Genomic DNA, 24,413 nt, shown 5'->3' with positions numbered 1-24,413 from the left:
TAGTTTAGGTTTGAAAAACTACCAAGGAGAATAAACAAGATGAGGAATTTCTGTCTATCTGTATTAGTTGTGTGTTTCATTATTCATACAACAAGTGGGTTTATTGTTTCCAAACTACTATTACCATACTATGACAAGATTCAAGTCAACTACACAATTAACGCAGAGGAAGGCTGTTATAAATGGTAAGAAGAGTCTAGTGAAGTGACTTTTTAAATGCTTAAAAATTTTTATTTTATTTCTTAAACTTTCTAAGTTTCTGTTGATACAAAGCATGTTTACTGAGCATAACTTATTTATCCATAGCAGGGCAATCTTATAACATGGGTGTCCTGTTTCATGATTACTTAAGCAAGTTAAACTGATCTTGTTAATATTGAGATACTGTCAGCACTCTCAGAAAAAGAAATCTTTTATACATTTAAACAGTTTCATCGTTCAAGTCGTTTTCAAAGAAAAATTCTCTAGATATAATATATGTATAATTCTGTTCATTATATTGCCTATCATATTTATGTTAAATATTTGATTTGCCTTTCTAACTGGTACATTACTCAAAGGAAATCTTTGAACACTGGTGTTGCATCAGTCAAAGCACAAATTGATGATAATGAGATGGATGAATGTTCGAAATCTGCTGTGGTGTATGTAGAGAGCCGTGCTGCAACTCGTAAAACAACGTTGCTTCTTGCTGAAAGTAAACTTTCCCATGCAGTTTTACAGGTTAAAAAAATCACTATTTGTCCTTGTATTTCCAAAAATCAGTATTTGTCTTTTTATTTTTTTTATTTTCAAAATACATCGCATTCAGTGCCATGTAGTTCAACCTTCTACAGGTTAGAAAATCATCACTATTTGTGACCACACTGGGGAGTTGCAATGTTGTAATGTGTGGTCATCAGAAAGTCTTTTATTTTGTTTTATTTATGATTGAATGGTTTTAATGACCTATACAGAGTGTAAATCACTTCTTTATTTCCAAATTATACCCCATTAGGTTTCAAACAGTGTTAGTGATCCCATAATAGCTAAAACTAGTAAATAGTGTGCATATACCTAAAAACGTTGTAATTTTAACTTAAATTGAGTTTAAACTAGTTTGTAATATTAATGTCTATTATCAAGATTTGAATTTGTTTATTTTAAAAAGCACTATCCAAAAAAATAATTAATTTGACTTTTTAATAATTTCAGTGTGACATCATAATCGACCGGATTCATTCCGTTGACATCGTGTCTCGAACTCGTGAACTTTATTTGGATGATCCTCCAGAAACTCTTAAGATACGAGCTTTGGATGATGAAGGTATTATGTCTGTTATTCTTATAAATTAAACGAGTTGAGTCATGATGATGTGCTGTGTTTATGCAGGAAACACATTCAGTACGACAGCTGGCCTGACATTTGACTGGAATTTGCTCCAAGATGCATCAGATGAACATGAGGGGTAAGCATTGTAAAACTAACTTTCAAATTCATGATAAAGTTTTGGAATGCCCATTTTAAGGTGAATAGAATTGCTGTAATACGACTTTGTGTATTTTTTTGCTCATTGATTGGTAGTTGAGACAATTTAGTGCTAATGTGCCATGCATAGGCGCCTAACGCGGTCAGACAGGTTAGGCAAATGCCTAACCTGGGATTTGGCACATTGCCTATTAATTGCTTCATAATAGGATATTTAAACGCAAACCATTTACGTATTTCATAAAGTTAAACCATTATGCGTCCACGATTGAAGCTCTAGTGTTTACAGATTAGCTTCTGGCCAAATTTACGTAACTTTTAATGCCAGTTAAACATACACTCACCAACGTAACTGTTACATCACAAGCTGTATTGTGATGTCATCCATTATCGCAAAGGAAAGAAATACCAACTTGCGGCGATACACTACGCCACAAACGGCATTGTGATGCAATCCATTATCGTAACCTACGTATTGCCTAATCCCAACCTAGGATGTTACATTACCTCACAATCGCCATTGTGATAGAAACAAAGATCGTAGGATATTGCGTGTGCCTGCACCTGCAAGTTTGCGATCTTTCAATACTTTACAACCGCTACTACTGTATGTATACGTTCAACGTGCTGCGTATCGAGTAATACGAAAGTTAAATCCTAACCAGTGCGTAATGTGCGAGTGTGCTAATTACCTTATTAGCTTACGTATGATGTATTAAGTAGTTGACATTTGTAACTATGAGTTTGCCTAACCTATCAAAACTTAGGCGCCCATGGTGCCATGCACCCTTTTCATAGCATTTCAGTTCAAAAGCTGTAAAACCATATGTTGCATTATGAACCATAAAACAAACCCCAACTCTTTTTTTTTATTTTTTGGACTAATAAATTAGTGAAAAAGTTTTAAAAAATCATTTAAATGTTTTTACTTGCAGCGAGAAATCTGCTGTTCCAGCTCATTCAATTTTAAACATTCAACGCTTCACTGACACAATGTATAGCGCTGAACCCTATGTTGAACAATTGGAACAAGATGGAAAACAATCAGACACCATCCTTTTATCTGGTTTGTTGCTCAAATATAAGAGTAAAAAGAGTGATATATTTTTGCAAATAAAAAGTCAGTTTTAACTAACACAATTATCATTTTTTTTTACTTTTTACATCATTTATGCTGTTAATTTTTTAGGATTTAAATTTTATTGGAAAAAAGGATAATTTTAGAAATTAGAATTAGGAATTGCACCTTATTTTTTTCAGCTGTATAGAAAAATACATTTCATAATAATTGTATTATAAGTATACTAAGAGTCTAAGACCAAGATACATTTTTATTGATTCTCAGGTCGACAGACCGGCACTGCATTTGTGACTGCTCAGCTTACAACAGCGGTCGAAACGCAGTCTGCTAAAATAAGATTGACTGTCCGTGATAAAGTTTTGCTTAACCCTAGTGGTGACGTGTGGTTGCCACGACATTCCTACCTTCGATACAAGGTGGAGCAATGGAGGAATGGTCACCCTACAGGTACGTTGGGATTTTTTTATCTAAGCTTTAGCTAAGTTGTAACAAGCCTGTGTGTGAATTAGCATGAATCATCTGTTTTGTATAATAAAGGTTTGTCGCCATGAAAATTAGAATTGTAAACTTTGCATTTCGAATTAAGATTTTTATATGCATTAACTTTATATGCATTAGGATTGAACTGAAAGGGCATGTCTAATGTGTTTTTCATGCATGACTTTTTTCTCTACATTAAAATATAAAAGTACTGTACTCTGTCTGTACTAAGTATTCTGTAAGTTTTAGTGCACCAGCTTAAACTTTTGGTATTAAAACATAATAGGCTATTCAGTTGCATTGATTCTCTACAATAAAAGCTAGCATGTTCACCTTTGCAAAGAGTTTATTTTGTCCCCATACAAGTCACTTTAAAAACGTTTCTTTCTTATATTTTTTACAGAAGTGGAGATGCCGCATCAACAATATTTCCTTCAACTTGACAAACAACCATTGAAACAAATACTAGAACTTGATGAAGCTACATCAGTTGTGACAGCTCTACAGGTTGGAAGTGGCAAGCTTATGCTGATGGATAGGAATTTAAAGCAACATGCCGTCCAAGCCTTTAGTGATATATTTGTTACAGAGCCTGCCTATTTAAGTAAGTTATTCAAATTATCATGTTGTTAAAAATTTGCCTAAAATTTAATGGCACCTAATTGCTACAAAAATCATACCTTTTACAGTTATGTGGCAATACCTTTCGGATGGTATTTTCATTTCATACTTTAACTTTTCAATGGAAAATTCCTTGATTTCCCCAAATTGATGCTATGACCTTGTATTAAAAAATAATTAGTTATGCTATGCTGCCTAGTTTGAGTGTGTTACATGTGCATATGTGCTGATACAATTTTAATTGTTAACCCAAGGTTATCATGTTTCTGTGGTGGAACAAAGGCAAATATATTGGGTTTTGGTCATTTAACAATTTAGACTTATTTCCTAATGCAAACTCAATAGTTTTAAAAATATTAAATATAGAAAAACACAGACATGTTTATATTTTCTATTGACAAATGTACATAAGTTAAACAAAATTCTTTTAGAAAATCATTAAAAATGTTTATAGAATTTTCGATTCAACCGCATGAGAGATGGGTGTTGGAAACAAAACTTGAATATTACATCACAATCCATATGTTTGACACTGACAACCATAGAATGTGGGTGGCTGATAATGCAAGGATAGATACTCAAATTGACCCCGAGTATTTTAAGGTGAAACATTTAGCTTTGGAATTGTTTAGAAAATACTTTGACTGGAAGGGTGTGGCTATTGAAAGTAAGATATAGGGTACTTTGGGGTAAGTTGGATCATGGATGGATACCGTTATTATCCCATTTTTCCAAGTCATAAATTTGACAATTAACAAGACCCTTGTCGAGTCATAAAATCTTTATATCATAATTACATAATAACCAATCAAATTTTTCTATTGGTAAAATCTTTTGTGCAACTTCTTCAAAAAAAATATTCTATGTAATTTTCTAAGATAATTGAATCAAGTGTGAATGGTTCATGGCATCACATACAAGCAATCAAACAAGGAAGTGTCAACTTGTTTGCAAACTTTACAGGAACCATCAAGGTATTTCATATTGTCATGCTAACTAATCTTTCAATCTCTGTTAAATTTAATCCTCAAAAATAATCAACAATCAGTTTAACCTATTGTTTATGTTTTGCGGCATTCATGAAGTTTGTTTCATATTAATTCCAAAAAAACATTTGTTAAGTATTGAAAAATAAAGATAACAGGGTTTAACAGTGGTTCCCAACCGGTGCCGAAAAAAATTAAAAACTTAAAGAAACATTTTTTAAGGTAAACATAGTTGGCCCACTTTACTTGACTGTGTTATTTGATGTTGCCAGCATTATTGATGCTGCAAAACATATATGCCTTCACCTTGTTTATGTGGGGCGCCTTGAAAGGTTGGGTACCACTGGCCGAAACAGTTAAAGTTGATGAGATTTTAGTATAGTTTTAGCTTTATTATATATACATATACTTGAGTTTCTGTTTGTTGCAGCATTTTCGAAGTAAACAACATGGTTTAAATCAAATAGAAACTCTTTTAAATAAAGTTGAAATCAATTTATGTGATTCTATTAAATTTAAAAAAAATGCCTTTTTCATACATAATCAACAAATTTACATTTTCAAGTAAATATTTTATTGGTAATTGACTAATTAGTTAATCGCTTTAATCGCTTTGTTTCAATCAAACAGAATGATGAGTTAATAACAATTGATTCAGTAGTTGATGCAACGCAATTTGTTGAAATTTATGACCCGATTCGTGTTGCCCCTCCTCTTGTTGTGTTTCCATGGCAACAGCAACCAGTTTCATATAAATACCAACTCGCAGCTACAGGAGGTAATTTTACTCCTGATTAATTTTTTTGTGCCGCGTCACCGCATCGCAGTCGACACGTTTTATTTCCACCAATTTTTATCTTTGTGTGCTTGTTGCCGCACTTCAACTTTCTGTATGATTTTTGCTTTGATATGGCTTAATTTATACGGCCCATTAGTTGGGTTGGAGAAATGTCTGTTCAGTGTCTTGCCCAAGGACACATCGCCGATCAGTATAAGTATCGCCGCCTACCAACTGAGCCATGGTGCTGGACAGCCTAATTGATTTACTATCTAAGACTGTTTTGTATTTTATAAAGTGGTTATGGCATGTATGAGTCCAATGCATGTTTCATCCATATGTTACAACACAGGTAGTGGCAATTACTCGTGGTCTGTGGTGGACAGTACGTTGGTCATCATTTCAAACACAGGTGTTGTCATGTTGAAAGTGAACGAGCGAGCTCCAGAATATCGTATTGGGAGCTCCCTCGTGCGGGCAACTGACATTCGAAATCCCGCTCACTGGGGGGAAGCAGAGGTCATGGTACTTCCTGTTGTAAAAATCGAATTTGCTAAATCTCGTCGTGAAGCGCAACTTGAAACATTTCTTGATCTTTACATTGTTCTTTATGCAATGGTAGATAAAAGTAAGTAAACTGCATGTTGTTTGAGTGTATATTATCATATTTAAGGTTTAGCATGCGATAAGGCTGTAAAGTTGGCCAAATTAAAACAATGTTTTCCCAATAAATTATAATATAACTTACAACTTAAAATGCTCATTAATTATAGCTGTACTGTCTTGCATTTGATAACACCTCATCTACATACTGTGTTTGATTTACTGGCTGTTATCTATTGTTACAATTTCCCAGGTTTAGTTCCAGTCGTTGATTGTCGGAACACTGGTATTACATGGAGGGTGCATGACTCAGCAATTTTCGAGGAGGACGAAAACCAGGATCTGTCGACTCACAATAAGACAGCGTGCATGCGAAAGAGGTTCCGAGCAGTTGGGGAAGGCCACACGATGGCAACAGTGAGCTACAAACAAGTGGGGGCTGATGGAAAGTCTATATTACTTGAACATTCGGTCACTATAGCTGCCTTCCCTCCTTTAAAAGTAAGAGACAAGTTACATATGAATTTTAAATTTGAGTTTTCAAGTTAAATATGAATTTTTTTTTCTTAAATTGCCACACCATACATTGTGTGTGTTTATTGCGTAATTTAATTTTGCACATATACGGCTCTTATGTTTTTGGTGATAGAAAACTACTTAAAATATAACTAACAGGGCCTCCAACTAGACAAAATCGAACCAATAAAACCAATATTACATAAAATGCAAAAGCATCATGTTTTTTCAGGCAATAGACCCTCCTATCTTAGCAGTGCTTTCACTTGATTCATTAAAAACACTGCGGTTTTCTGGTGGTCCAAACAGATGGTCACACTGGCATGCTGGTTACGAAAGGCTGGTTCAAATAGGAGACTCAAATATGCTTGAATTGTGTAAGTTTTTTTAAAAAACAGCACTGTTTGATACTAGATATTTCATGTTGGATGAGGTTTTTAGAATAGCCTAAAATATATGCCTTTTTGGTCATTTTTTTCACAGAAAAAACAACAACTTAAATAAAAAATTAACAAAAAAATATTACCAGTTCAAAAAAAATATTAACAAAAAAGTTTTAATTTTTTTGCAATTTAGTGGCTTTAAAAGTTGGATATAGTTAAACTTATATGCATAATTTTGTTTGAAATGACAACAATATATTTCACAGCTCCAGTAATATCATCACACCATGAGCACCACGTTGTAACCAGATGTTTAGAACTTGGTGAAACCAATGTACAACTTGTGGTTGGTAACCAACCATGTGATACTAACCCACAACCAGTACAATCAACCATCTCTGTAAGGTAGGAATGGTGATTTAAATACAAATTTAGCCCCAGAAAAAATATCATGGCAAAAAAAATTTTTTTTTTGCAAATGAGCATTTTTTAATTTTTTTTATTTTTTTATAATGATTATTTGTTTTACATTTTTTCTGTAAGGTATGAATGGTAATTTAAACTTAAACTTAGCCTTTACCAAAAAATTATGCCAGACAAATTATCGGTGCAAATATATATATATATATATATTAGAGCACGACCGATTATCGGTTAGCCGATATATCGGCCGCATTTTAGATGATTTACCGATTATCGGCAAGGGCAAAAAACGGCCGATATTATCGGCGCTAAGTAACCATACAGCCAACGACGTGTTTACGTAAGAATTAATGCAGAGCGATAGCTTGTTCATAAACGTAAACTCACTCGTATACCTAATTCAACTTGTTCGTAAAAATCTAACGTAGTAAACTAGGTCAAAGCGTCTGATCACGCACCCACCGCATGTTATGTTTATCAGGCGTGTGTAACGTCGAGGTTACTTTAGGTCACTTTTGCATCTTTACGCGTCAGCGTGATACACAAATAAACTGCATTAGCTGATAAATATAATGTTTGTTTAATGGAAGGAAGGTAAAATTTATTTGAAAAAATTAAAAATTAACCAATTACAAGTTCACCAATAACTAATTAATAATAATTAAGCATGTTAGTTGATTTTTATCAGCTATATCAGATTTTTTTGTTTTAATCAGTCAAGATTTTTAGGTGCATTAAAATATCGGTTATCGGCAACTGAAATTTACAAAATATCGGTATCGGTTTGAAAATAGCAATATCGGTCGGGCTCTAATATATATATTAATAAACAAAAATATAATATATAAATTTTTTTAAACTAAGCATTTTTCAAATATTTTTAACTTTTTTTAATAATTAATTTTTAAAACATTTTTACTTAAAGACAAATGGTCACTGACGCGTTAATGATAACTTGCAACCCTGCATGATCTATCATCATATGATTGCATTTTAGACAATTTCCTTTTTACATTTCTAAGGCATAAAAAACTTCTGTCTACCATATAAATACTTTTACAAGACAGCAACACTAAATAACTTTCAACCATTTACAGAATATCATGTAGTGTTCCATCTCGTGTTGAAGTTGACGTGACACAACTTCTTCCATCTTGTCCGTTGCGCAACACGCACTCGGTGCAGGTGAGATGACAATACCAAATTTGATTACAAAATTCTGTTTTAAAGCTAAATTCAGCTAAAAGACTGCTGCACAACTATGCCTTGAGTTCTGTAGTCAATATCTCATCATAGACCTCACCCACAAGTACAGAATGGCCAATTTTGAAAGTCCACTTAATTTTTTTTCTTTCATTAATAAAAAATGTGCATTTTTTAGTAAATTTAAAGAAAAACTGGCAAAGTGGATCTAAGAATTCTGCACAATTTAAACAGAATTACCCAACTCAATGACATATTTATATTTTAGTCAGTTGGCTTAGTGAATCAGCCACTTCATATAAACGTGACCGCATTCGATTCAAATGGGATTTTATTCGATAATTTCACCTCCATATATTTGGACTGGACATCAGAATCTGATGCAACATTCAGTCATTTCACCTCTCATTTCATTCCCATGGATGCAACACAACAGAAGAAACACATTGGTGTGTACTGTAGTAATAGTTGAAAGATGTGATGTTAATGGTGTCTATTATTTTAGTAATGGTATCTATTATTCTAGTGCTTCTTAATCTTTTTTTGAAACTGTAATGTGAAGCACAAATTATTAATCCAGATTCGACAACCCGTTTTTAAAACACGTCACATAACTATTAACTTTTAGACAGTGAAATATTTTAACAAAACCAATAGCCATACACATGGGTACATATAAAAATATCATTTATATATCTTTACACACATGATACGTGTATGGTAAATAAGAGTTAGGGGGGGAGTGGCCAACAATTCAAGGCTATATTGATTATGGTCTGTAGTTCTGTTGGTTAAGCGTTATATTTTTATTTTTGAATTCCAAGCTTACATGTTCCAAGCAATTTTAAAGTCATAAATTTGAAAGGTTAGTTGTTGTTACATTGCATGCACCAGTAGCACTACAGCATGAAACGCATAAATTTTAGATTGGTCAGTGACTCAGAGCCAGTCAATGGCATTTACCATGCTTGTTTAGGTGAATGTGAAGGTTGCTTTACATTAGTCATAAATAATACATTACAGTGAACCAAGCTGTGATACTCGGTGCTGAGGTCGGTGAGCTTACCATCAATGTTGTATTACCACGCTATATTGAATATACTGATCCAAAGATATGTAGAAAGTATGAATGCACTAGGTGAGTGGAAATGTTTTGGTTCATACCAAAAAGCTCGCTGTGTAACAAATAAAAATATTTCTCTTAAAAAACTTAATTTTTTTATTAAATGGCCGTTTAAAGTGTTTATTTCTGAAAATATCTGTACTGCATTACTCAGTAAACAATACTACTATTATTGTGTGCCTAGCTTTAATTGCAGGACCTGCTTTTATAAATTTTGACGCCTATGATGTGTATTATATTGCCGCATTTTATAATTTACAAGTGTGATTCACAAACTTATTCATTTCTAATTAGAAATTAGAGCATATGAGAAATTAGAGCATTTATGTATCTTGGAATCTTAGTGTATAAAGATAACTAAACCAGTTCAAAAAAATCCCGTTAATATTTTTAATTATTTTTTAAAATTCAGATTAGAACCATCTGTTTCTGGTTCAGTTTCCATTCTGGCTGTTACCATGCCAACCATTTCACCAACCACCCTGGTTTTATACAACCAACATAACTACACAGGAAAAATCAAAATTTCTGGTGGATCTGGTTATTTCACGCAACTTGTTAAACAAAGTGTTGAAGCTATTTCTATCACAGAGGTTTACTCAAATTCAATAACAGTAAGTATTTACTTAACTTTGCTTAACAGATTTGAATATAATGGTTAAACTGCTGAATTGGTAAGTTGTAACCAAAGGGTAGCAGGTTCTCTACCATTGTACCCACATATTTTGGGTAGGTCGGTAATTGCTTTAACTCCCTCAAAAAATTCTCATAAAAAAATAAAATACAAACAAAACAGCAGAACTGTAATAAAAAAAACAAATATATAACAACTTTATGAAAAAAGTATAGTTAAAATATACACTGCATACATAGTTCGAACTGCCTCTGAGAAAGTTCACCACCACAAAGCCTCATAAAATTGTTAATTCATATGAAGTTGAGTAAACGTTTATTTCAGGGATAATATGAATAGAATTAATTATAAAGTATTTATATAAAAATATGTTTCTTCGATTGCCTTAACAGTATCGGAGATTTGATGAACATTATATGTTAATAGAAGCAGAACTCAATACGCATTTGTAAATATTTTTTTTCAAGCAAGGGAATTGTAATAGACAACGCAACATATTTTTGTGTATGTGTTTTCTTCATGTGTGTTTTGTCTTCACGCAACAAGGCATTTATTACAACAAACCTGGTTTAAGGCGCCCCTTATAAAAGGCAACATTATTTACAATTTAATTTTAAAAGTCGATATTTAGATTTCATTACACATCATAATATTTCATGTATTGGTTTCTTGCCTATTATTTTTATCTCTAGGTGGCACCAAAGAGAGCAGGCAAAGCTGAGGTTCACTTAACCGACTTGTGCCTTAATGTTGTGACGACAACTGACGTTGTATCAACTGAAGTTGGGCTGCTTAAACTTAAGGTTGGTCATGTCAACTTGGGTGTTTATTTAAAAAAAGATTTTTTTTGCACAATGTTTTGTATATAATGCTGCCAGCATGGTAGGAAAGTTCATACTTGTACAAAAGACAGAATTTTGGAAAACTATTGGTCAGTTACTGGTTGGTTTAATTTGAATAACATACTTAAACTATATATTTATCGAAAAAGGTTACATTCTTCCCAATCTATTCTGTAAGGATAAGAACCTTAGATATAGTTGACCCATTGCATACTTGATACAAATGAAACCACCTTATAAGGACCACGTGTCATTTTTTCATTTGCCCAGAAATAAACAGATGACAGAATTTTTTCCACACCATGCAGGCAGCTTCTAAGATGGAGGTTGGAAGTTCCTTAGAAGCCGTGGTGGAAATACTTGATCGAGATGGTCACGCCATTCCCATACGATTCCTATCATACACTGATCTTAAACTTACCACCAATCCACCGGATATTGTATTCGCTGATAAAGTTCATGTGGTTAGTTTAATAATACATATTATATACATAAATATTCAGTGGTGTAGCCAGAAAAAAATAAAGAGGGGGGGGGGGGGTTTATTCAAAAAATTTTCCAAGACCCCCTAAATCCCCCTGGCTGCGTCACTGTATATATATTACTTTTGTTCTTTATTTTTTATCTTTTTGGTTACGGTAATAAATCTTGCATTGGGTTACAAAATCGAAAAAAAAATTAAAAATGATTAAAACTTTGTATGCTTGACCATATTTAGATATATTGATGTTGAAACAACTCTTAAGTTGCCAAAATCTTAATATTAATTGTTTTGTTTTGTCGCTACAACCTGTCTTTTTGTTTATTTTTAAACCTTGGCCACCGTAATCGAAGAGACAAAAAAGTTCTTAGTCTTACTATATTATTATTATTTTAAAGTGTTTTGTGTCATTTTTGTGGTTAATGTGTCACACACATAAAGCAGCTGGTGTAAACATACCTACAAAAAACATTAAAATTTCCTGGAAAATTATTAAAAAATATATTAATATATTTATACCTATTTTGAAAAAGATAATGGAATTAATTCAATGCCAATATCACTGTAATCACATTAACACTATTCATACGCGCACACTGATTGGAGTCTTAATGTTTCCACAGACCCAAAGAACATCCTCACTAGTAGTGAGCGATATAACTGCACACAATATTGGTGTCACAACTTTAACTGCAGTTGCAACAATTAAAGGTGGAAAAAGTATTGTTAGTAATACTCTTCAAGTTGTGGTAAGTATTAATTCTATTTTAGTTATTTTATAACCATGCACCTGTATGGGTTGTATCTGTGAACTAGCAAACACAAAAAGTTACATTTGTGGTAGCTCCTGGTTCGTAAGCGGTCATGAGGTGTAAAAAAATAATTACCCCGTGTTATAACGACTGCTGTTGTTCCGCCATGTAAAGATAATTAAGTTACATTTATTAATTATAAATATCTAAATATTCCTATGTCAGTTTAAAGCCAGTAGCATGACACTTAAACTAAAATGTTACCGTGTATTGTGAGATCCAATATTTTGTTGCCATTCAATCGTCTACTTTCAATTATTAGGCTACTATTAAACTGTGTTCGTTTGTTATACTCGCGCTGTAATATGAAACATAAAGGTAACTTAGTCATAGTGCAGAGTCAAATTTCCAACCTTATAAACCATTTAATAAAAACAAATGGCATATAGAATATACATCAAGTCTTAATGTAACAGTCCATACATTTGTTGATCAATATACATTCCAAAACATTTCTTCCAATCTAGGTTTTCCCACCACTAGAGTTGGTACCATCCATGCTAACCCTTGTTCCCAAAGCATCATATCAGGTGTGACATATTTCATATATAGTAGGGTGGGGGAAGATGGGACCCCTTTTTGTCTTATTTTCGACTTCATGGACTGTTGTTAATTATTTAAAAATGATCGGAATATTTGAATTTATGTGCTAAAGGTGTTCCATCTTACTATATCTTTTGTATTACGGTTATTGTTATTAGTTTTAAATAATCTGTTAAACATATTGCGTTTAGACACTAAATTTTAATAATAAGTTTGTGATAAAATTTTATTTTTTAAGCTCACCACACGAGGGGGCCCTCGATCTGACTTCACAATTGAATTCTCCGTCTTGCGTTCGTCGCCAAGTGATGTAACCGTGGCAACCATCAGCCAATCAGGGGTGGTTTATGCAGAGAATGTTGGTTCAGTATCAATTGTAGCTCAAGCTGTCATTCATGATGGTGCCGTGTTTAAATGCAAGGTTTGTGGATGATGTTACCTTTGTTTTAGGATTGTTGATTTTTGTGAGTGATGACTGATAAGTTAACAGTGAAGTGTCAATGTAATTCATATAAGGATAGGATCTATTCCGTTTGAATAAAAAACTAAAGATGCTATTCAGGCGAAATATATGTCTCGTTTATTAAGCAGTTGGTTAGACTTTTATCTTTTTACTTGGTTACGTTTTCGTAGCATCTCATCCTTACTGTATTTCTTTACAAGAGAATCGCTTAACTCTATGAACCAGATCAGTGTCAGATTGGCCAAATTTATTACAATGTATTTACTATTCAAAAACGTCATGAAATAGGAAGAAAATTGTTGCACACAGCCACACGCAGTTATGGTGTTTGATAATTTGTGTCTATGCATACTACTAATGTACAGTGTAATTTAACTTTTATGGTCCGAACGCATTTTAATTTGTTACCCAGCATTATGGCTAGCAGCGAAAATTAACAATTTTTTTCTTTCTATTTGTAGGCAATCTCTAATTTAAATATATATATATCATATAAAATAAATATTTCTTTTGTAAAGTCTACATTTTTTCTAAGATTTCCATGTTTATAGGCACCAGCAAAAGTCAAGGTTGTGACGCTAACAGGGTTTCGAATTATCGCCCCTATTACCCAGTTTCGGGTAGGTAAGCAAATTCCTCTACATGTGGAAGGTATCACCAGTGATGCAAGAAATCCGCTCAGTTTTGGCAGCTGCATACCTGGTTTACAGTTTACATGGAACAATGGAAACACTGTTGTCACCAGCTTACACACCGTACATGCAAAGGTATTTTGTTGGATGTTTGCTATTGTCATAGTTTCTCATTATATTTTGCCATGTTATAAACATGCTGTCTATTCTTTTGTATAAGTTGTTTTTAACTAAAACAGGTACAGACTGTAGTTTTACTAACAGTAATAAATAGGGCAGAGTTGGCCCATTCTTTTCCATGGTGGAGGTCACGCGACATGACATGCCATGGGTCCTAGAATTTACGCCAGAATTGGCTCATTACCTGTTATACTATAGTTGATGTTCCCACTCCCAAACTAAAGTAAAAAATAATTGTAGACCTATATAATTTAAAAAAAATTTTTTTTTTTAAATGATAATTCTAAAATTGTTGGTTTTTATGCAAAGAGTGGAGTTGAGACAGGAAGTGACATGAGCTTCACAATGTTGGCTGAAGGTATATCATCTGGTCATAGCACCATAAGTGTGAAAGTGACCTCTAATGACCCCTCTTATAAACAAATGAGTGAAGAAATGATTACAGCTGAAATATCATTGACAGTAAGTATTTGGATTTTAATATTTTTGTTGTATAGTAGGGTGGGGGAAAATGGGGACACTTTTTCAATATTTTTTCTCGGCCCATTTGGTTATAAACAAAGAAAATCAAAAATAATTATAAAGCTGTACCCTCACTACTTCCATAGACATTGTTAATTGTTTAAAACACAATCTGGATATGAATATTATGTGCTTAAACTGTCCCGTTTTCCATTTTAAATTTAAATTTAAGTATTTTAAATTTAAATATTTTCTGACATAATACAGGTGTTTAAAAGTTTGCAGGTAAGTTATATGGAAAAAAAACACTATTTTAAATTTATTTTCAAAATTTGTTCAATTGTGTTTGCATGGTTAACTACTGTAATCAAAAATTTAAATTATAATTTATTTATTTTCCAAAAATATTCCTTATTTAACATTATCCGATTTTTTATAGTTTTAATTTCACCCTTTAAAATTTTCGTCAAATAATATTTTTGAAACATTAAATTAAGTTACACTTAAAAAAAAATTCTATCTCTTTGGTCCATCATTACCAAGACTTTGTTTGTAACCTAATTAGAAGCAATTGGTATATTACAAGCTTGCTGATGAAGTTATTTTATTTTTAAGGTCTTTGCTCCATTGTTTGTTATGAAACCCAACAACAGATGGAGCAGCGAACATAACTTGCTCATGACACCCTCAAGTGACCACCAAATTCTCTCGAATCGCGATGGCGTTGCGCAATCCATTGTTTACCAAGGTTTGTGGTGTTTCATATTTTCAATTTTGTTTTAAATTTTTAAATATATAAATTTATATTGAAACTTTATAAGTGCATTGTAATTAAAGGTTACCAGGTTCAAATCTCGATTCTGCTACCAAATCGACATACATTAAGGCACACAAAAAATAGTTTTATGCAGGGTGGGGAAGGACGGGACACCTTTAGCACATATTATCCGAATATCCTGATCGTGTTTTTAACAATTAACAACGGTCTATGGGAGTCGAAAGGATACGCTTTTATAATTCTTTGAATGTTCTATGTTTACTACTAAACGGGACGGGAAAATAGAATAAAAAGCTGTCCCATATTCCCCCACCCTACTATACTAATGTGGGCATAAGGTGTATAAAACTACCTTATACATGGTGTACAACAGGACAACAATGGTATATTTTATTCCTTAGTTGTCAGTTTTGTCACACTATATGACTATAAATAACATTATTGGTATTTAGTATTTTAAAGAAGATTTTGTCAGAAATTTAAACCAAAACGTTTCAAGAAAATTTCGCATTTAAAATCAAAAAAATAATTATCTATAAAATTATTCACTTTTCCTCCAGTGTTGACCGCAGTTGAAAACGATGACCAACCTGATGATTGTATTCAAGTTTCTGATAAAGGTTTGGTCACCACTGGTTTGAATCAGTGTGAATCCTCTATTCAAGTTACTTCAATGGAAAGATTTGGAATCAACCAAACATTGACCATTCATGTCATGGTATGTACAAACTAGTTGTGATTAAAAGGGGAACTGATGCAAACTGAGCTAAACTTTACAAAACAATATTTCGATTTAAAACATTTCTAAAAAAAAGATCAAGAATAAAAAGTGTTATCATTTTGTGGATCACCTTACAGTTTCCAAATCTAAATGAAGAATTGATTTTTATCATAATGGTTATTGGGGGTAATGGGCCAATTCTAGGGCTGTGGAAAAGTTAACGGTTAACCGGTTAACCGAACCTATTCGGTTAACCGCTAACGAAAAGTTCAAGTCGTTAACCGAACTATGACGTCATAGGGCATAAACGTATATCAATATCTGTCTTATTTACACCAAAGGCACGGCACGTGTTCGTGTTGGTTGATTGTTGTTTTGCAATAAGACAGAGTGCGCAGGGACGCTGTTGCTTTGATCGTGCCCTACAACGGCGATTACGCCATCAATCTTGATTGTTAATACCGCAGGCTAACTAGTTTTGCAACATTATATTGGTGTAATACACAACTGAAATATTTTCCTCAGCCAAGCAGCGTGTTTATTACGAAAAAGCAGGCATTCACACGTGGATTCATTGCATCATAATAGCGATTGTTTGACCTGGCAATTGATTACGACATAATAGCAATTCACACGTTAATAACTGCGTCATAAACATAATTGCAATTCACACGTTGATTATTTAGACGGCAGGTGTTTTAAAACAGGTTTGAATATGAATAAGAAAGCATTACTTTAACGTTAAGAACGTTTGCCCGTGTATTGCAAGCATAGTCCATACGTACGTCGTAAAGTTGCCTTTAAATTCGCGAAAGAAAAGCGATAAACAAGGCGCTTTTATTAGGATTACACTTGTATCGGTTAACCGGTTAAAACTGAACGGTTAACGGTTAAACAAAAATAGGGAAAATCCACAGCCCTAGCCAATTCTAACCAAAATCCCAAAGTCCCAAAGCGTGTCACTTCATAGGACTGTAGAATGTATATTACTTTATCCTCGCCCTGCTGGAAAACGCCAGTCGTTATAACACTGGTGTTCTGTTTTTCATGTGTGGCTTATAATCTGGAGTCTGGACAACCTTATAGTGACCACTGGGGACCAATTGCCGTTAAGTGTCTTGCCCAATGCCACATGTGTACACAATGGTAGCAGCGACGAGCCTTGAACCCATTACCTCTGGGTTAGAGACATGCGTGCTAACCAATTAGCCACGTCGCCAGCTAAATTAATAACTCTGTTACAGGTGCGACCAGTAGCTTACATCATTGCTCGTTCGACCACAAAATTTCGGTCACATGACAATGACATCATCACCTCGTTCCCCCTCTCGTCAACTCTAAGCTTCACGGTCGACCAGTTTGATGACACGGGGGAATTATTCGATGCGTCGAGTCATGATGTCGTCATCACACAAAATAGGTGAAATAGTCACAAAAATTGGTTTTGGTTATTTTTAGTGTTGGACCGTGTCTGTTGTGGTGCAAAATAAACGCATTAATGATGGTAGATGCTAAAATTTTAGCACATTTCTTTAACTAAGTCCAGTTTTATTAAATTTAAAAGTTTTGGTTCCAAATAACACACTCATGTAATTAAAAATAGACTGCACAACCTGTTTCAATGTTAAGAAACATAGACTTACGTCATGCAATGTGTTTGATATGGAATAGAAATATGATAACCAAAAGTATCGTGGGGTAAACTGGGAAACCTTTAGCACATAATATCCAAATAACCTGATCATGTTTTAAACAATTACCAACGGTCTATAAAAGTCGTTAGGATACAACTTTATAATTCTTTGAATGTTCTTTGTTTACTACCAATGAGACAAGAAAATATCTTTAAAAGGTGTCCCATCTTCCCCACCCTACCATATATAAAACATCATTTTAAGTTTTTTTATCCAACCAGACACGACTTGTTGGAAATTGAACCGGGACCCGGAAACCGTCAATTCACGGCTCGTGTTCCATTAGAGGGCACCACCATACTCTCTGTGTCAAGTTATGTGAATTCGAAACCAAACGCTGTTTTTTATTTCCCCATCCAAGTGTCGCATGCCATCCAACCAACACAACCAACACTTATGGTTGGAGTACGGTGCGTTTAACTTATTTTTAATTACATTATCTTTCATTTTAGTTACAATTTTTAGCTTGTTTTGCAGAAACTTATTCTTAAGCATATGTTAACAGCTTTTAAAACTCAGTTTTAAAAACTATTTTTTTTGCGTTTTTACTTAACCTTTATAAATTGATTCAAATTTTACAATAACAGTTAAATGATTCGTATTCCACTGTAGTTTGTGACACAAGTAGCAACCAAATCGAATAGCTAACTGATTTTGGGTCAGAATCCAGGTTTTAACAATCATTTAGTTGATGTGCCGATTAATATATTAATCCGAAAAAATTGGATGTTGTAATTTAAATATACAGGAACAAATAACTATTTTAAATGAATAAATGAGTTCTAGTTTGTTTGCAATTTTTGTTAACTTTTAATTTTTAGTTAAAATTATTTTTTAGTAAAGTTATTTTTAACATTTTATAGACAATGCTTCACAAGTGACATCATAAACACTGACTCAAGTAACGGAGAATGGAATTCAACTAACTCACGCACACTCCTAGTGGACAAAAAGTCCGGAGCAGCAGTAGCAATCTCTACAACTGCCACAGAAATCATATATACAGCTGATACATTTTCATCTCGTGTGCCTGTGAGTTGAAAGTAAAGTTTAGGTTTAAATTTTGTGATGGGACAAGCAGGATTACCATGTCATTGCAATGGTTTCTTTACTATTAAATCAAGAATTATTATAGAAAAGTATTACTTTTAATAAATTTATTTTTAATTTTTCTCTTATGATAGTGAAAATCAAATTAAATAAAATAAAACAAAAAATAAAAGGAAATTAGCTACTAATTGACCATTGTTGTATAGTTATAGATTGGCTTTTGACGCCAGAATGTTAAGCTGCATGAAAAATGTTATTTCACTACTAAGTTTAAACAATAAAACATTGACCAACAAGTACTGTGTTTTTTAAGCAGCTCAACTCCAAATACCCAATGTATAGATACCTGTATATATATATATGTACATAAACCTCTATTAGTTGTGTTATGTTCAACTGTGGCAAGCACTGTTATGTTGTATTTATTTGTTACAGTGTTTTTTAAGACGGGATACCTTAAGCACATAATATCCAATTATCCTGATCGTGTTTTAAACAATTAACAACGGTCTATGGGAGTCGTGAGGATATGGTTTTATAATTCTTTGAACACTCTTTGTGTACTACCAAGTGGTCGAAAAAAAATAAAACGAAAAGGTGTCCAACCATTCCCCCGCCCCTACTATATATTGCAACACCCAACACAGTTTTACACCCTTGCATATTAGTAATATTTTTTCAACAATTTTTTTCTGTTTTAAGATCTCGATTATTCCGTTTACTGCTGGTTTCGATGAAACATCTGTTCCTTCCCATGTTAGCACGGGGGAGGCGAGATATCTGCTTCCCATCTCGTTCAATGGTCGTAACCATGGTATGTGAGAATACATGCATAACAGATAATGTAATGTATGCGGCACAACTTATTTGCAGTGTATGAGTCACTTACAGTGTTACAGCTGCACTGTTTTGTGATTTTTTTTATTTTTTATTTGAAGAAGTTTGTGAAAGTTGAGTAAGAAACTTGAGTGTTGCATACAGCTTACAAGGTGTACATTTCTTTGATATATTTTAAATTACAACCGTCATTTTACGCTCATACTACTTTGCGAATTCAATGATATTTTCATATTATTTCTTTAACTAATAAATAGTATTTCTATGACAAAAATATTTATGTTGGTTTTTTCCACCAGGTAACTGCGATGGTCTTGATGACGTCATGAATAAATACGCACAACAATTGTTTGACTGTTACGTAACAATGGGCGATTATGGAGATGAATTATTCAACGCAGAAGTTCAGTTTCGACCAGAAATAGGTGAACAACATAAACACACCATTTCAAACTAGTGATAGATATTAATTAACATGTTAGGTTTTACTTTATTGGTTAAATGATTAGTTGGGTTTTACTTGAATGTATAAGCCATATATTATGGGGTAATCGGTCATCTTTTGCCTTTTCCCTGGCATGATGTGCTGTAGGCAGTTACCTATATATAGATTGGACTTAATTCCTGAATAATGTTTAAGTTAAAGATACAATAAAACTTCCATCAAGACAGTGAAATGTGAGAATACAATACAAAAAAAAAATACGGTTTCTGGTTTTATAAAATTAGTAACGCCTTTTAATTAGAGCAGCACTGACAGTAATTTCCTGACTTGAGATTTTTTTTAACTCTACATCATTCTGGGGTCTTTACACAGTATTTTTTTTTTTGATTTGGGTTTGTTAATAAATAAAATATAATTTTATTTATTTTGTTGCAGACAACTACGCTTGTGTTGTGAGTGGGAAACCGCTCATGCGCGACCAACTAGCGAAATATTCCACCATTGATGATGTCATAATGGTCAAATTGACATCCATGTCACATGACCTTGGAAGGATCGACCAATCACAAGTCCCTGTTTCCTTTTCACCTCAATTTGTCACCGAGCTCTCGTCCAATCATATCTCAGGAAATGCACATGTGACTTTATGCATCAAATGCAACGAAAGAGTTCATAATTCAATCGAGGTAAAATGTTCTAATTTTGATATTTTCTTAATATGTACAAACCAATTAAAAACAATCTTATATTGCTAGATCATCAAATATGTAAAATTAATAGATAATTTGTTATTATAATGTATGGTGTTATTTCTCAATTCCTGGGCCTAAAATGAACCTATGATTTAGTGATTAGTCGCTTATAACTTTTCACCAACAGGTGTCACCTAAAACGCTTGTACTGTATCTCATAGATACTTCGTACGATATTCTGTGCTGCTACCATTTGGTATGTGTATGTCCCAGAGAAAAACACTTATCAGCAATTGCTCCAGTTTACTGATTACAAATGGGTTGTTCAAATTGTCAGCCAACAGCCATACAGAAAAACAAAACCCACTAAATGTCATACGTGTGCACAAGGTGTATGAAACAGAACACGTGTGTTATAACAAGCATCATTGCCTTGTCATTTGAATGTATGTAACTTGTTTTATCCTCGCATGGCCGGAAAACGACAGTCATTATCACATGGGTTTAACACCTCGTGCCAGCTTTATGAGCAGCTTACAAGTAAACATGTATTTTACTTTGTGGGTGATTATTTTTTTTTTTTTTTTTATGTATGGCTGTTAATTTTGACAACCCATTAGGGACCACTGGGTTGGAGCAATTGTTGTTAAGTGTCTTGCCCAAGGACACCTACGCCCACAATAGTAGCAGCGTCGAGCCTTGAACCCATTACCTCTGGGTTACAGGCAGGCTAACCACTTTGCCACAGCGCCTGTGGGGATAAATAATTTCCATTCACCTTTTCAGATAACACCTGATTCAAGCATGCTTCTGATACAACGAGTAGATGACCAACAACATCACGGCAGTTTCTGTTATCGCATCACAAAGAGGCATGATGACATCACAAAGCAAAACTCGGAAATTCGAGTTTCAAGTTTCCTCACCAACCAGGATGAGGTAAACATATTTTAAAAATAATTCACTAGTTTGTTTTTGTACAAATTTTTATACAGGAAATTTTAACTGTTCAAGTTATGCCCAGCATGACAATGCCTACAAAACACCCCTTATTTTTGTCGAGACACTCATGTTTAGTTAGCCCATAGGAAAATTTGTCATCTATTTTACATACCCCAATTTTAAACAATAAGTTTATCTTAAAGAAATTCATTTTTTATATTTTACAAAAAACATGAATTTGACAAACTGTACTTTAACCCAGTTATGTAGCTCATGCACTATGTTGAATTATCAAGAATTATATTAAAAACTTTGCGTGCTTAAATTCAAAAATTTGAATTTACCACCAACTCCAAACTAGTAGTATATACATTACAGTAGTAACTTATCAAATACAATAATAACTTCTGCAGTTTTTTAATAATTTTATCAAAATTAAATATTTCAGATACTTGATATAAGTTTGGATAATCAGTTGATTCAACCAAACAACAAATATCCCCAACATAACCAAGTTTCTTGGAAGAACGATGTGGTAACTGATACTTACATTGCTTATATAACAACAGCTGCTGTTGTGATCATCAGTACTGCATTTCTTATAGCAGGTAGTTCAATTTTTTCTTATATTGTCTACACAAAGGTGTATCGCTAGGGGTGCTTGAGGTAACAGTTCTAGGTGCTTTATCACCATGTTACCCCAACAAGTAACATCCTATGTTTTACCCTTTTTTAAAGTTGTTAGAAATTGATCTGGTCATCTGAATGTTATGGACATTTTATCGTTTACTGTCCTCGGTTGTAAATTTTTTAAATATTTTTTTTTAAATATAACGCCTGTATAACAGAAATATTACAAATAAATCACAAATTATAAAAATGTTCAACCATCAATATCCTGTTTTAACATGTGTAACTATTGTAAAGTGAAATAACTTACATTTTTATAAATGCCACATTAGTGTATTATGGTATACAGTTATAAATGGAGGCGAATTAAATAAGATTAAGAAAATATTTCAAATGTTACTGTTCTTGGTAAATCGATAAGGCTGTTTGAGGACAAATTTTTGGAAATATTTTATCAAATATAATTGGGGTTTATATAAGGTAAAACTACTAATCTACTATATACAGTTATTTTATATTATAACAATATTTTCAAAAACCTTTTTCAGCATTTGGTTTATTTAAATGGGCGACAAGTGATATTGTTCACCCACCTTCTACGTCATTCCTTCAGCGTACCCCGCCCCCCTATAACCCCTACTCACCCATACCAAGCTCGTCACCCAGGGGAAGTCCCTCACCCTCACCCGGGGTCCGATTATGGAGTCGATATTATGAACCCCAGCAAGCAAGTCCGAGAAAAGAATAATTTTATATTTCTTATTCCTTCTTATTTCACCCAAACCAATGTGTTAAAACATTCATTGCATTAGCATTAAGACAATGTAGTACTGCATGAGGTACATGTTCTTATGCAATATGTGTACAATTACACAGACATTTTTGGCACTTCGCCAAGTTTTCTGTTTATTTCGAGATTTGTTTCTTTTTCTCCTTGCGTTCCTGCCACTTCTAAAAGCCTTGACTCCATTTTTTGTGCCTTACTTTAACACATACGCTTCCTGCAGTAGATAGGTCAATTTTGCCAAACACCATAGACCTTACATTTCGCAGTAGCATTTTCTGGCTAGTGTTATACCCCCCAAAAAAACTTTTATTACGATCTGTTCCTTTATAAATAAACATTGCCAGACTTGACTGTGAACATTTTAACATTTTTTTTTATCATAATCCTGAAAAAATTGCACAGATTTAATTTTGGTTGAAACACTAGTGATGCTGCTGGCTGGTGGGTTTAAGGTTTAGAAAAATTTCTCTTTATTACATTTATTTTTACCTTTTTCAAAACACTGACTGCACATTTTTTGGGAGTTGAAAATGAGTTGAATAAAATTGTTATTTTTGATTTGATTAAACTTGGTGGTGTTGGTTGGTTACATAGTTGTGGTCCCATGTTTTTATGTTGCAAAGTTGAAATTGTTTGATATTTGTAGCTGTTGCTTTACCAGCAGAGGTTAGAAATGGGGAAACTCTTGCCCACATCCAGAGTTCCATCATAGTACTCTGTTTTAGAGTACTATGGTTCCATAGTGTGCCTCATCGAAAGATTATAATTAGGCACATGGTTTGTTTTGATCGTAATAGGTGAAATTGTTTTTTTTGCCACAACATATCCTTAATTGCTCCGTTTATTCCATCTTTATGAATATAAATTTTCATATTTCAAACCATATAAAAAGTATGTAATTAACGATTACTTTCCTGTTTGATCAAAACGTGTAAGTTCAACATGTACTGTAAACCTTAAATAATTGATTGCACTAGATAAAAAATTTTAATTAAGCATACTCTTATACACGATATTAATCGGTAAACGTTAATTAACTAGTATTGTTTTATTGCAAAACATTCATAAGTGTTTCCCTACTGTTCTATAAGTGTGCCTCTGATATCACATGTCTTGTTTCTAC

The 24,413-nt window shown here is 33.3% G+C and overlaps 1 protein-coding gene across 2 annotated transcripts; it reads left to right on the top strand.

The window, feature by feature from the left end:
- The first annotated feature begins 7 nt into the window (after positions 1-7).
- LOC149739950 (nuclear pore membrane glycoprotein 210-like) lies at positions 8-23,879 on the top strand. 2 transcript variants are annotated; one of them, XM_089872104.1, is made up of 37 exons: positions 8-185; positions 561-723; positions 1,195-1,306; positions 1,373-1,448; positions 2,404-2,534; positions 2,814-2,996; positions 3,433-3,633; positions 4,105-4,253; positions 4,529-4,624; positions 5,267-5,414; positions 5,767-6,042; positions 6,271-6,518; positions 6,766-6,910; positions 7,183-7,321; positions 8,437-8,524; positions 8,811-8,991; positions 9,566-9,680; positions 10,078-10,279; positions 10,992-11,102; positions 11,450-11,605; positions 12,246-12,371; positions 12,902-12,964; positions 13,216-13,398; positions 13,992-14,207; positions 14,562-14,714; positions 14,982-14,999; positions 15,330-15,462; positions 16,053-16,210; positions 17,458-17,633; positions 18,129-18,317; positions 18,771-18,939; positions 19,660-19,771; positions 20,094-20,219; positions 20,675-20,925; positions 21,718-21,870; positions 22,322-22,481; positions 23,052-23,879. In XM_089872104.1, exons 1-37 carry the CDS (start codon positions 40-42, stop codon positions 23,249-23,251), a joined length of 5,652 nt encoding a protein of 1,883 aa, XP_089728230.1. In that variant the 5' UTR covers positions 8-39; the 3' UTR covers positions 23,252-23,879. The 2 variants fall into 2 exon arrangements, with proteins under 2 accessions (XP_089728230.1, XP_089728232.1); XM_089872106.1 differs by lacking the exon at positions 14,982-14,999.
- Positions 23,880-24,413: the final 534 nt, after the last annotated feature.

This window comes from Ciona robusta, chromosome 2, assembly GCF_009617815.1.
Source record: "Ciona robusta chromosome 2, ASM961781v2".
In the NCBI taxonomy this organism is placed as follows: Eukaryota; Metazoa; Chordata; class Ascidiacea; order Phlebobranchia; family Cionidae; genus Ciona; species Ciona robusta.
The sequence above is the reverse complement of the archived record's forward strand: the minus strand, read 5'-3'. Positions and strand labels throughout refer to the sequence as shown.